Below are 13,972 nucleotides of genomic sequence, written 5' to 3'. Positions count from 1 at the left end.
ACCAGCAGCACCTTCTTAAAAGAACACTAAAGACAGCATCATTTTTTGTTTTATTTCAAAGATCACACGTTTCATAGTTGTCTTGTCTTTTGTCTCAACACCAACGATGCCTTGTTGGATTGCATCTGGATTGCGTCTCTCCCGTTTCCTACCCCCCCCCCCCCCCCCACCCCCCTTTTTTTTTGCGGCATTAAAGCGCACGTCCCGAGGTGCCCAGAGCAAGCCAGGGCCCTATCTTCCATATTTTACCCAACTGTTGTCATTTTCATGAGTGCCTGTTTTCATTGCGTTTCCGTTTAGAAATTGATTTCCACTCAGCCAATCAGAAATGGGTTGTTTTTTGACGCCATCTTGGTATGGCGACGCCCAGGCAATGTTGCATTCCTAGGAGGTGCTGCCCCCTGGAAGCAGGTGTATAAAATACACATGCAATGGCTAAATACAGTCGACCGCTGCCGCATTCCAAGCCAACTGCCCTAGTAATCTCTGACATTGCCACTGGCTGTTGCACACATGTGCCCATGGTAAGCGGGTATGGTAGGCTCTCGTGTTCACTCGCATCCACGCATCTTTGTATGCGCTTGTATGCAAGGCAAAACACTTCAACGAAATTGAAACTGAAACAACGCCTACCACCTGGGCTGAGACATCCAATTTTATAATTCTTGCTAGCTGAGGTGTGGGTCTTTTAAAAAGCATGTGACGAGCAAAAGTTCCCACATGCATTTACTTCAGATTTACGTGTTCGTGCTGCTTCCATGTTTGTTTCAGAGAAATGTTTAGGCAAGCTCCATCAATCCTATGCTTCCACTTTTAAGATTCATGGGTCACAAAATGTAGTGCACGAAAGTGTATGGGGCGACGATACCTTTTTTCATGCTTTTGGTATTTTCGGCATTAATAAGCAGTTACTGGTGCTGCGAGTGGTACATGCAAATTCATAACACTCTAACCTACCGATATAAGCTGATTTGCTTTCATGCTTAAGCATGAAAACCGTTTAAGCACCAGCACTCAGCAAATGTACTGGCGGATGTCAGAATGATACATCGCTCATGTTATGTCCATTCAACTATTATTCGAAGCTAACATACGAGATAATTATGTGGTAACACCACTTTTTTCTTCTCTTTTTTTTCTTTTAGTTGAGCAGGCTTCATTCCTGCGAGTTTCTTCTGATAGCACGGCTGCCCCACTCGGGAAACATGACACAGGGTTTTGAAAAGAAAGAATGACACCTTTTGACGTAGAGGACAGTGGAGTTTCGTTTTGTTTCCCACAGGCACGGTGAGCAGAGACAGAATCAACATCCCACTATTCATGCAAAATAGAGATGCACGCACACACACATGGGCCCAAGCACATACAGTAAATCTTTGGCAAGACAAGTAACAAATGAATACAATATACTAACAAATGAATACTAACAAATGAATACAAAAAATCTGGCGCTGAGTAGCTTGAAACAAACCTCTCAGAAGCAACAGATCAAGGATAAAATGCTTACCGTCCTTTTTCGAGAACAACGATGTCTGTCCACCCCCGCTTCACAAGGTTGTAAGCGATCGAGTTTCCAATAACACCGGCTCCGCAAATCACCACTTTCGCAATGGCCGGCAGAATTCTTTCCGACATCTAAATGAAAGATGCAAGTTAGTTATCAGTCATGAGCCATTTCACTCTGTGAAGGCTGATGACAAGCGAAGTTTTTTACCACACGACATGGAGGCCACACAGAGTTTAGGTGAAAGGTATGAGCAAATTTTATTTCTCTTGCGTGTTAACAGTGGTCATTCCTAAGAAAGACACAGATATATATCGGACACATATCTGTATCTGATTTAAATAGGTAACAGGCTCAAGAGAATTCAACACTTCAGAAAAAAAGAGAGAAAGAAAAAAAAAGAACGCTATCCTAGGATCACCAGGGCTCAAAACCAATTTGTGAGACTCCCAAGTTGGAAAATGTGCCCATTACATAAACTGGTGTGCCTGGCAATACACGAACGATACATAGCAGTGTTATGCACACCTAAAAAATGTCTGCTGTTCTCAATGTTGAGATATAGGATTTTGAAGTGACTATTTTTCAAGCAGCAACTTGGAAAGCAGTTACCATAGCACAAATAAAGAAATAGTAATCCATAACTGTTTCCCTTCCCTTTTTTTCCTTCAAGGTCTTCTAGTTACCAGGTCTCAACGCTGTTTAATGAATGGCACTTGCTGGTAACTTTGTTTGGGTGGTTTCGTTCTTTCCACAACCCAAACCCAGCTGTCCACGAATCTGTTTAAACTGCATATTATAAAACTGCCAGCAACCTTGATTTAAGGCAAAATTTTAAAGAACACTACCACTGAAACTAAGCAGGCCACTAATAAACACTGATGGCCACAATGCACATCAGCACACACTAAACATAACTTCTTGTCCTAAATGTGTGTGGTAGGCCACACTGCTTATTATGGGTACAGTTACCGCCAGTTCTGTTAGCCGACTTCTTTATGCATTTTCTGGGAGGCATTGCCAGTGTTGGTTGTCTCTCTTCACACCATTCTTGACAAAGTCTATGATTGACCGTCTGGTCAATCTGGTATGGTGACTTGACCATCTGGTCAAATAGCATAATGCAAAAGACAAAACAAGGGTCACTGACTAAGTAAAAAAAATAATAAAAATTACATTTCAGGAGGACTATATATGGCTCCCTTGTTCACAATTCGCTCACAACTGAGAACAAGGGAGTCAGTGCACTCTAATGTCATTTTATTTGCTGTTTTTTTTACTTGCTCAGTGACCTGTCTTTCATCTTTTGTATCACACTGTCCTTGTATGTTCTTTTTTTTTTTTCTACGAACATTACACACACTTTTGATGGTTCCTCTGAAATCTGTTGCTCAGAGGGATCTTACCGAGGTGCAAATTCAAATTGCAGGGTGTTACACATCGAAGTTATACCATGGCAGTGAGGCCCGCCGTAGTGGAGGGCTGTGGCTTAGTTTTTACCACCTGGGGTTCTTTAACGTGTGCCTAAATCTCGATACACAGGCAATTTTAATATTTTCGCTGTGTCTAAAGGTACATCGGACGTACACAGATCCCACACGACGTATGCCGTTGCAGAGCTCTGGGAATAAACACACATCGAACATGCCCAGATTCCAAAGGCTAAAGGTACATTGGTCACATTTACTGGTATATTCCAAGCAGGCCAAAGGTGCTCCCCACTCCCCATCTGCTTCACAAATCATGCCAAGAGCAATCTGTCTTAATTTACATGCAGCCTGACAAACGAATTTCGCTCACTGGCTCGCCACACTTACCATCATTTAAATATTACCCAAAACATAATTAACAATTACAAACGGTCAGACATAGCTCCTAGCAGTAGTCATGTCAGGACAAAAGCGTGGAACGCCTCCGGACTGCTCGGAATACACCAGCGGATGTGGCAACCTTGTGTCACACCCATTTCATGTGTAACTCACGGTGCGAGCAGTCTGTCTTGATTTTGACCCAACCAGCAAAACTGCTTGCTGAGTAGCCAGAGTCACTGTTATTTCATTATTTTTAACAATTACACGATTGGACGTAACTTTACCAATGGCTACATGGATTAAACCTGATCTAAAGCAAGGAATGCATCTGAACAAAACCCCAACCAAAGCCTGAAACAGTAATTAGTAATTAACAGTGACTCTGGCTAGTCAATAAGCGGTAGTGGTTTCGCTGGTTGGGCAAACATGAATTTTTGAAAAGTGAGAACCAGTGGCAATTACCACTGGTTCTCACTTTTCAAAAATTCTCTCCTGTGTGGTAAGGACGCTGTGAGAACCAGTGGTTCTCACAGCTGCAGCGTCCTTACCACTGGTTCTTACAGTGGTTCTCTGGTTACCACTGGTTCTCACAGCGTCCTTACCACTGGTTCTCTTACCACTGGTTCTCACAGGAGAGAAAAAACACACGGACGGCCACTGGACTTACAAATGTTTATTTAAACAAAGCGCTATAACTAAATGCTTTTTTCTGCAGTGGGGCTGGCGCAGATGTATCATCAGATGTATCACCAAGTAGATGCATCAGATATATCTCACTCTCGCATACACAAGGGCCATTAAAAACCTAAACCAATGTCACACATGTTGCATTCACTGTCCTAGGCTAAGAAAAGCTATTTCTTCATTTGTGATCACCACGGAGGGTTCAGTAACGCATTTTCTGGGGGTGTTTCTTGGATAAACAGTTGTAAGTCCACTGGCCGTCCGTGTTTTGTTTTTTTCTCTCCTATGTGCAGCATCCTTACCGCTGGTTTCCACATTTTAAAAATCATGAGCAAACTGGCCCAGCGAGCTACCTTAGGTAAACACCAAGACAGATTGATCCCACCGTGAGTTATGAAGCGAGCGTGACGGCCGGGGTAGGAGATTGGGGGCCCTTACTAGACAGGAGCGGTTTGACCGGTTGCGTAAAAATCAAGACAGGCTGCTCTCGCAGTGAGTTGTGATGCGGACGACGAGCGCAGAGAGCCTCTAACTGCACGGAATACAGCGTTTCATTTTTCGCCTCCATCAGAAAAACGACCGCAGCGGCCGAAATCGAACCCACGTTCTTAGACTCAGCAACGCAACGTTCCTGCAGCGGTGTAAGTCAGTAAACATTATTATTATTGTTATTCTAACTAGCGCCCGATTCCGTTGAAGTTAGCTTTCTCCGGCCAAGCTAAACTTGAAGGGTCATCGAAGGTGGGCAAAGTCACTGAACTGCGTCTAGCTACGACAGACAGCATGACTTACTTTGAGTTTTCTGAGACCACCTGGAGATCCGACTGATTTAACAGCTGTTTTCTACATGACTGCTTCGTCTTATAATTCAAGCGAACGAAGTTCGAAGTTACGCCGTTACGCCGCCTTGTTTACAACCATGTTAAATATTACCACCCACCAATTCTTCCGATACGGCTAGCGTCGGCTACGGCTTCGGAAATAGACACAAAAAAAATCCCGCCATCTCCACGAAGTTGGTGTTTGGGACGATGAGAATCTCCATGGGTAAGTTGACATTTTAACCACTTTGGCCGTCGCCTTCTGCAGAGCGTCTTGTGGTAGTGGTGGTGGTGGAGGGGGATTGGCCAAGAAGAGTTATGTTTCCATTACAATCCATCATGCGAGGCGAAATAATGGAGCTAGGGTAATGAGAGAGTGAGAAAAAACACGAAAAAAAAAAAACAACAGAGAGAAGAGTAGGCAAACTATAGTAAAAGTCAGCCCCTTCTAGCCACCATAACGAAGTGAATGATGCAAACTCTATGGATGAGAGGGGCGAAGCTAAAATGCTTATCGGTAAAACCAGTAAAACCGTGAAACATTCGCCCACTCGACACGTCAAGCTTTCCACCGCTCCGTTGACAAGCGCGTCGACGACGTCGATGTTTGTGGTGATTATGTAGGGCTTGTTTGGGACGATGAGAATCTCCATGGGTAAGTTGACATTTTAACCACTTTGGCCGTCGCCTTCTGCAGAGCGTCTTGTGGTGGTGGGGGTGGTGGAGGGGGATTGGCCAAGAAGAGTTATGTTTTCATTACAATCCATCATGCGAGGCAAAATAATGGAGCTAGGGTAATGAGAGAGTGAGAAAAAACACGAAAAAAAAAACAACAGAGAGAAAAGTAGGCAAACTATAGTAAAAGTCAGCCTAATCGGAATGTTTTGAACACTGCAGACGAGCTGCATGTCTCCGAAATGAAGGAGTGGATGGCGTTGCACACGTCCCCAAACGACAAAAGCACCGGTACAGTCAAAGGCAGTCCAAGACGTAGCAGGGGAATTTCCAGCAGCCTTCTCCGATGGTTAGAAAATCGGCGGCAAAAAAGAAAGAAACGCTCTTCGGATTCAATTTATTGGCAAAAGTGGCACAAAGGGGAGGTTATCAGATTTTCCCTATATAAATACCGATTAAGTGGCGGCACACCACAACGAAAAGAAGTCAGCAATACTTCGCACAAGCGAGTTTGGCATAAACTTCTCTTCCAGCGGTACCTGAGGTGTTAAAGTTCAGGAGAAGTGTTCAGACCATGATCGGAGGCATCTTGATTGAACAGGTATTGGCGATAACGTGCCAACAACACGCAAGAAAACGGGGGAAGAACCTCGACGATCGCTAAAGCCAAAGTAGGGGTTAACCCACAGTGGCCGGGCAGCCAAACGAGCCGAATCTCCCGCACGTGAGTGCAGGGGACGCAGGAATAAAAAGTTTTGAGAATAGGTTGTAAAGTTTCTGAGGAGAGAGCCATGCACACGGACAAGGAGTCGGTGAGTAACATCACGGAAGAATTCGCCGGATCAAGTTTCAGGATTGCAAGGAATAGAGCAAGAAATTCTGCATAAAAAATGGGTATAAAATCTGGTAATCGCAATGAAAAAGACCAATTCAATGTCGGAGAAAAAATACCCACCCCAACCTTTTCGTCTTTTTTCGAAGCGTCAGTTGCAATGACCACGTGGGATGGGTATTCGGACTGTGAGCCGGGAGAATGTTATTGATTATGTTAGGCGGGAGAAGCTTAGCGTTTTGGGGGAAAATATTATCAAAAGAAATCCTTACTACTGTGGATAGTAACTGCAAGGCGGGAACTGAAAGGAGGGTGGTGTTTAATGGAGTAAGCAACGAATTGGCAAAAATGACCTGTGGCGCCGGAAACGAGACCAATAGGAATAAAAAAACGACATTGCATGCTGGAGGAAAACAGCCTGTGGTCTGGCCAGCTGGGACTTAAAGAACTTTGCGAATGCATTGACTGTTAGGTATTTGAACCTGGAGTTCAGCGTTAGGACTCCGGCTTCTAAGTACAACACCCTAATCGGGACGTAAGCGGGCAGGCCTAAGCAGCAGCGCAATGCTTGACGTTCAAGCTTCACCAAAGGCGAGAGCTTATAGGTCGCAGAGCCAGAGAACAAAACGCACCCCAATTCTAAGACTGGGCGAACATACATGGGGTAAATCATCAAGAGTGTATCTGCTCTCAGACCTGATCGCTTGTGGCTAAGACCCCTCAAAAGAGCGACAGCGCGGGAGGCGCCAATTCAATTTACTGTCATATATAACTCCAAGGTATTTTAGTGAATCAACCTGCCGAATGGATTGTTGACGATAGGATAACGAAATCGATATTGGGTCCGTAAGGGGGAACACGAGAATGGCACACTTATTAATATTTAACGAAAATTTCAGAGTGTCCAGCCATAATTCTAGAGCGTTCAGATACGACTGAAGAGAATGAAACAGGGAATGAATATCCTGAGAAGAATAGAAAAAGGCAATGTCATCTGCATAAACGTATGTTTGTACATCAGGCTGACTAGGTATGGAGCTCAAGAGCACATTAAATAATACTGGGTAGATGACAGACCCCTGGGGGACTCCACGCGTATGCTTATAACGAGAAGAGGCGAAGCCATGTTGGTAACAAAAGAACTCTCTGTTTTCTAGAAAAGCCGCTATCCACGCAGTGATGTACTCCGGGAACGAATAATAAGCCAGGAGATCTAGGAGGACGCCATATTCGCCATATTCCACGCTGTCGTAAGCTTTTGAGATATCCAGAGTGACCAATGCTGCAACCTGCTTATTCCGTCGTGCCCACTGGATGCGACTTTCTAAGTCTATATGTGCCCACCAAATGGAGCATCCTTCTCTAAAGCCGATTTGTCTGCAGTTCAGGATATTCTTATCAATCAGAAACTTGTTAATCCGGGGAAGCAAAACGCGTTCAATCACTCTAACTAGAGTAGATGTTAGAGCTACCGGCCTAATGTTATCAATCGAATAATCGAGCTCCGGCTTCTTGGGGAAAGGCAGAATTTTGGTCAAACGCCATGCAGTTAGTATCCATGCGTTTCTAAGTGAAACGTTGACTACATTTAGCAAATCTGCCGGAGCTTCATTATACCACAATTTTATCATTGTGGTGGTAATACCATCTGGCCCTGGCGCAGACGCTGGGAGGGAAGAAATCACTTTACCCAGTTCGCCTATAGTGATCTCTTCAAAATCAGCTGAGCCTAGAGTATGACGGCTTGTAGAAGGAATCCTCGTCGCAAATCGCAGCTGTAGGTCACCAGCAATATTCTCTAGGAAGTCTACGATTTCTTCTGGCGTACGAACCAGTGAGGGTGCGTTCAGAGAGGGGGGACAGGATTTCCTAGACCTCATAAACTTGAATTATGCTTTTTTACGATGTGGTTCTGATAGGGCTGAAAATCGGCCAATGTTAAAGGATTCCTTTGCACGTAATACAGTTCGCTCGAAAGTTGCGCGATAAAATTTAAAATTAACCCAGTTAGCCGGACTCTGATTGTGAAGAAACTGCTTCCAAGCGGCTTTTCTACGTCGGAAATCTCTGGTACATTCTTCATTCCACAAAGGACTACACGAGTTGTTTGTGGACTGATGCAACAGTAAATTGTGCTTTACGTATAGATTAAGAGCCGTGATCACGCTTTCAGCCCTGCAGGTTTGTTCCATAGGTGGAAAAAGTAAAGAGTGCATTGCCCAACGCCAAGGAAAATTTATTTATATTGATAAATGAATGTACTCTGTGGCTAGGTATTTTCGCGGAGCAAACTATTCCGAAAAGAATAGGGATATGATCACTGTTCGTCTCGCAATCAACTGTTGACCACGAGGATACCAGCCCTGATGTTGCAAAAGTGAGGTCAAGGACAGACCGCGACTGACCACTAATAAAAGTGGCATTGCCCATATTTCGACAGTGAAGGTCATTGTCGCCTGCGAATTCCCACAGACGTTTCCCTGAGGTGTCTGGCCTAAGTCCCCAAGATACATGATGCGAGTTGAAGTCTCCCGCCACTACCACAGCTTTCTGGCAGAACGCGATAGCCGAATCTAAAGGTCTGACTTCAAAAACTTCGTGGTGGAAATACACATTTACCAATGAAAAAGGCTTGCAACCCGGCAGAAGCAAGTCAATACCATACCGAGAATCTAACATTGAGGGAACAAGAATTCAAAAGTTTTAAAGGCATTATGGCAGAAATTATTAGATATTAATATTAGTAAACCCCCACCGCGACCTTGACGGTCCAGGCGGAAGGTTCTGTATTTAGGGAACATAAAAATTGTGCCGGAGTCTAACCAAGTTTTTTGTAGAAGAATTACTTCATGTGAAAATTTAGCAGTTAAAGTATAAAGGTCCGGAGAAGAAGAACGAATCGAGCGGCAATTCCATTGTAACACCTTGATAGAAGCCATGATTAGTTGATATTATTAGCCTCCGTCACTGCTCTGGTAAGGATGTCCTCCGATGTATTGTCGCATAACTGGGCTTTCCTGTTTTTCGACTTCGCCGAAGGGCCTGGGGGAGGTGACGTGCCTCTTTTGTTGCAAAAGGTCACAATCATGTCCCCCGTCGATGTTTCATCGCACGGATCTGGAGGCAACGGGACTGAGGAACAATCAATAGGTGGCTGGCAAGCATCCTGGGGAGCTTTCGACAACAGTTGCTTCTCAGTAGATGGGGTGTTCGGGGTGATCTGACTGGTGGAGGGAATCACAGCTGGCGCCGTTGCTGCATTCTGCGATGGCTCTCGCGCTAGCACTGTTGTGTCATTAGCCGTGGTGTTTGTATGGGGTGGCGGTACCAAAGAATCTCTTATTGGCTGGGCAACTGGGAAGCTCTGAAAAGGAGCAGTGGTGGCCTGAGGAATGCTTAATGGGGGATGAGGTAAGTTTGGATTTGCCTGCTGCATAAAAGCAAGCATGCCCTGAAAGGCGTGGAGCAACTGAGAGAACTGCGAGGACATCACTTGGAATTTCAGCATCCATTTGCTGAAAACCTTCTGAAAATATACCTGAAAGGCGGTCAACCACTGCTGGTATGGCTTTTGCGACAGCAGCATCCACAAGTGACGGCAAGGAAGAGTCCATAGCAGTGACCTGACGAGAGGCGACACCCGCGTATCCAAAAGCCCTTTCTTTCACGATGGCCGTGGCTTCTGCCCGTGAACAGCGACGCTTTTCCAGGACCTCAAGCACGCTCACTTCCTGAGCTCGTGCGGGGCAGTTAGAATACTTTGCTGGATGGCCCTGCTGACAGAGACAGCACTTCACCTCGTCTCCATTGCAGTCAGAAGCTGTGTGCGCGCCCCCGCATGAGCACCATCGAAGCGTCGATTTGCAACCCCTCAAGGAGTGACCAAACCGCCAACACCTTGTGCACTGAAGAGGACGCGGGTTTAAACGGTCAACTCTGAAAACCAGCGGCCAGACCTTAATTTCAGAGGGGCAAGAGAGACCAGCAAACGTCGCAATAACTGACTCAGTGGGGACTTTGGTGTTGTTAGCCTCTCGACTACAGCGGTACACCGCAATAACACCAGCCTCTGCAAATTTGTGGAGCACGTCCGAAGCACTCAAATCTGCGCTAACACCACGAATGATGCCCTTTGAGCACGCAAGATGATGAGGGATGAACGCACTCACCGGAATGGAGCCGAACATGCGACAGTTTAGCAGGTCAGAAATGCAGAATAGGTCGGAGGGCCTACACACTAGGCCACCCTTGCCAAATTGCCGGACCTCAGTCACCGACTGGTAGCGCTGCGTGGCACCCTGCAGCGCCGACTGGACTGCCTCGGGATGGTTGAGCCGAGAGAGAGAGATAAAGACATTTATTCGGTGAAATCCGGCACCGGGGGGTACGTCACGCAGGACTCCGCCCCGTCCGTGGAGTCCCCGAAAGGACCGGGCTGGAAGACTAATGTGCCTGGGGAGACCGGGCGTGAGGGGCATTACAGCTACCACCTTGGTGACTGCCCGATACGCCTCGTTTCTGTCTAGCCAGGGCTAGCTTCAGCTGCTGGATCACCGTCCGTTGCGCACTGAGGTCCGTAGAGTTGAGCGCGCACTGCACATTCGGGGGGAGCACCCGCGGGTACCCCTGAGTTTCGTGTTCTACACATCCCCACATTACGTGTGGTAAGTCTGCTAGCACCAGTTCACACACACAGCACGTGTCACTTGCGTAGTATCCTGGACACACATAACGCGCCAACGCCGGCGTAATCACTGTGTTTGTCTGTAGTTGACGATAAAGCACTCCCTCGGTACGGGTGAGGAGTGGGTGTGGCTGCACTGTCTTCCTCCGTTGCTCCCGATGCCAGGCGAGTACGTCTCCATAGTTCAGGATTGGGTGCATTTCATTGGAGCTGTCGCAGTCAGTCTCATTTCCCTCCGCCCGCGACGTAAGAGGTTCGGCAGTCGCTACACGGTGTGCGAGCTCTCGTGCAACTTTGTCCGCCTCCTCATTGCGGTTGGGGGTCCCCTTCGATAAGTTTCCCATGTGCGCCGGGAACCATCTGAGGTATGCTCGGGCCATTCTGTTTGTGGGTGCCAGTTTCCACGCGACGCTGCTTATCGCATCTCTGCTGTATCTGTGGACAGCAGAGAGGGAGTCGCTCAGTATCGTGATGGTTTGACCGGGTTGACAGGTCAACGCAAGCGCTATGGCAGCTTCTTCAGCTTGCACGGCCGTACGGGTCCGGACACTGCCGGCCGTTACACACTGACCATCGCGTGCTCGTATTACCGAGAGTGCAAAGACCCCGGTCTTGTGCTGATGTTCGGCTGCGTCGACGTAATATGCCGAGCCATCGTTTTCATACATGTGCGCTAACGCATTTGCTCGTGCTCTACGACGTCCCTCGTCCAGCCCCGGCTGCACGTTGCGGGGAAGTGGAGGCACGACTAGTTGCTGCGCAAGTAGATGCTTCTTGCCCGCGTGTATCCTTTGGTCTCCCTCTTCAGGCAGGGGGTCCACCGGCGATGTCAGACCCGCCCTGTGGAGTATCTCCCTGCCCGCTTGCGTGGTGCCAAGCCGGACTATTTGCGATATGCGTTGCGCCTCCCCTATTTCTTCAAGGGTGTTGTGCATTCCCAAGCCAGCCAGTGCCACGTTACTGGTGCTAGGTAGGAGGCCTAGGATGGCTTTGTAGGCCTTGCGAATGGCCGCATCGATCTTGTCCTTCTCATGTCGGAGCCATTTGTGAAAAGCTCCAATGTAGGCTACATGGCTGACCACAAAGGATTGCGCCAGTCGCAGGAGGCTCGCCTCCCGCATTCCCTGTTTCCTCGTGGCCACCTGCTTGACTAGGCGCGTGGCCACTCCTATCTTTGTGATGAGTCGGTCTACTGCCGTTGCGTTTCCACTGCCCCTGTTGATGTGCATGCCCAGAACGCGGATGCTGGCCACGTGAGGGATGGTGCCGTTATCACCGGTGTGCAGGACGATTTCGGCGGCCTCTGCCTCAGCGTTCTTCCTCCAGTGCCCGGCGGGGGGTAAGACCAGTAATTCGGATTTTTGCGGGGAACATTGCAGTCCTGCCCCTTGCAGTTGCGTTTCTATTCGATCTATGGCTTCTTGCAGCTGTTCCTGTATGTGCCCCGTGGCTCCTCCTTTTACCCAGAGGGTCACGTCGTCTGCATAGATGGTATGATGCACGGAGGGGAGGTCGGCCAGGCTGTTGGCAACCGGGATCATGACCAGGTTAAACAGGAAAGGGGAGATGACCGCACCCTGTGGTGTTCCCTGGCCTCCCATCACTCGTTCCTCGAACTGGATCTGGCCCGCTTGGAGCTGCGCCGTTCTGCCCGTGAGAAAGGCTCGTATGTATTCGTAAGAGCGCTTCCCGAGGCCGACGCGCTGAGCTTGTGCCAATATGGCCGCGTGCCGGACGTTATCGAAAGCGCTCTTGACATCTAATCCTAAAATCGCTCGGCAATCAGTGACGCTGGGCTGGTCCAGCAGGTCACTTTGTATGAGAAGCATGGCATCTTGGGTGCTTAGCTTATTACGGAAGCCGATCATGGTGGGAGGATAGATGCCGTTCTCTTCCATGTAGCGTTGCCATCTGTTGTTTAGGATGTGCTCCATGACCTTGCCCACACACGATGTAAGGGATATGGGTCGCAGATTTTCGATGTTAGGTGGTTTTCCCGGTTTGGGGATCAGGACCGTACGGGCCTTCTTCCACTGCTTCGGTACGTGACCAGTGCTCCAACATTTGTTGAAGAAGTACGTGAGTGCCGTAATGTCTCCGTCGCCCAGAGCCGAATTGACGCTCCATTGGTTGGCACCAGAGCCACGGGGATCCTGTTCACGCCACCACTCGAAAAGAAATTCAGAGGCAGCTCGTGCGCTAAAAGGGAAGCCGACCAGGGCGATGGTCCCTGGCCGGGAGAGCTGAACGACATCACCTCGCCTGTTTCCCGAGGCTGCAATTTAGGGGAAGCTTCACGTTAGAAAATTTCACTTAAAGCACAGTAAATTTTTGAAAGCCACATATTCGGCTTCTATGTTTCCTATTCTGTGCGTCTGCAAAGTTTTTCCGCCGAAAAGCGTCGCAAAGTGCCATAAAAAATAGTTTTGCCAGGCGCGGTGACAAACTATCAGCGCAATAGGGCGAAAAAATGTACAGGTCCGCGCAGACGTAAACGTAGCACGGGAGCGGTGGCCGAACTAGAGTTCCTGTATACAGCTCCCCTAGGGGAGCAGAGTTGCGCGTCCATCCGCCATCTTGAGTTCCAGGTCGTGCGGGAAAGCCACCCTTCTAGTATGTAGGCCGCCGCGCCAGCGGCAGCGGCGAGGAGGAGTGGCGAGGAGCAGCCGGACAAAAATGGGGTTCGGTCGGCACCAGAATCCCGGGACGCTCGCCGCCGAGTCTGTACACAAAGCAGCCGCGTCGGCGGATTGCCTCGAAAGCGCGTCATCCCTATTTCATATTTGCCGACGCACGACGTTAAGTAGTTTGCGTTACGTTAATGTTGTTGCACTTGTGGCAACTGCTGACGAGAGAGCGCTCGTCAGCAGTAATTTGAATGAGTCAACGATATAAGGCGCGTTCGTAGCGTCCCATTCTGTGTCGGCTTTGTGGCGCAGTGGGTAGAGCACCATGTATGTA

The 13,972-nt window shown here is 48.0% G+C and overlaps 2 protein-coding genes and 1 long non-coding RNA gene across 3 annotated transcripts in view; 2 read left to right on the top strand and 1 right to left on the bottom strand.

Annotated features, from left to right (window-relative positions):
* Positions 1 to 4,958, bottom strand: part of LOC144154592 (pyruvate dehydrogenase phosphatase regulatory subunit, mitochondrial-like) — a 70,894-nt gene extending 65,936 nt beyond the window's left edge. The window contains exons 1-2 of the mRNA XM_077685858.1: positions 4,792 to 4,958; positions 1,508 to 1,635 (exon numbers count right to left, since the gene is read on the bottom strand). Of these exons, the coding sequence (XP_077541984.1) occupies positions 1,508 to 1,635 (128 nt within the window). The 5' untranslated portion in view covers positions 4,792 to 4,958. The remainder of the gene's footprint in view (positions 1 to 1,507; positions 1,636 to 4,791) is intronic.
* Positions 4,959 to 4,992: 34 nt separating this feature from the next.
* Positions 4,993 to 13,972, top strand: part of LOC144154656 (uncharacterized) — a 33,994-nt gene continuing 25,014 nt past the window's right edge. The window contains exon 1 of the mRNA XM_077685862.1: positions 4,993 to 5,046. The gene's annotated coding sequence lies outside the window, so the exon portion shown is untranslated. The remainder of the gene's footprint in view (positions 5,047 to 13,972) is intronic.
* The window catches only part of LOC144154672 (uncharacterized), a 49,682-nt gene continuing 40,797 nt past the window's right edge, over positions 5,088 to 13,972 (top strand). Inside the window, exon 1 of the long non-coding RNA XR_013319447.1 lies at positions 5,088 to 5,475. This is a non-coding gene — a long non-coding RNA (uncharacterized LOC144154672). The remainder of the gene's footprint in view (positions 5,476 to 13,972) is intronic.

This window comes from Haemaphysalis longicornis, unplaced genomic scaffold (assembly GCF_048455015.1).
Source record: "Haemaphysalis longicornis isolate Haplotype H1 unplaced genomic scaffold, Haemaphysalis longicornis Haplotype H1 scaffold_1, whole genome shotgun sequence".
NCBI classification, from domain to species: domain Eukaryota; kingdom Metazoa; phylum Arthropoda; class Arachnida; order Ixodida; family Ixodidae; genus Haemaphysalis; species Haemaphysalis longicornis.
Note: the sequence above shows the minus strand (reverse complement) of the source record. Positions and strands in the feature narration are given on the sequence as shown.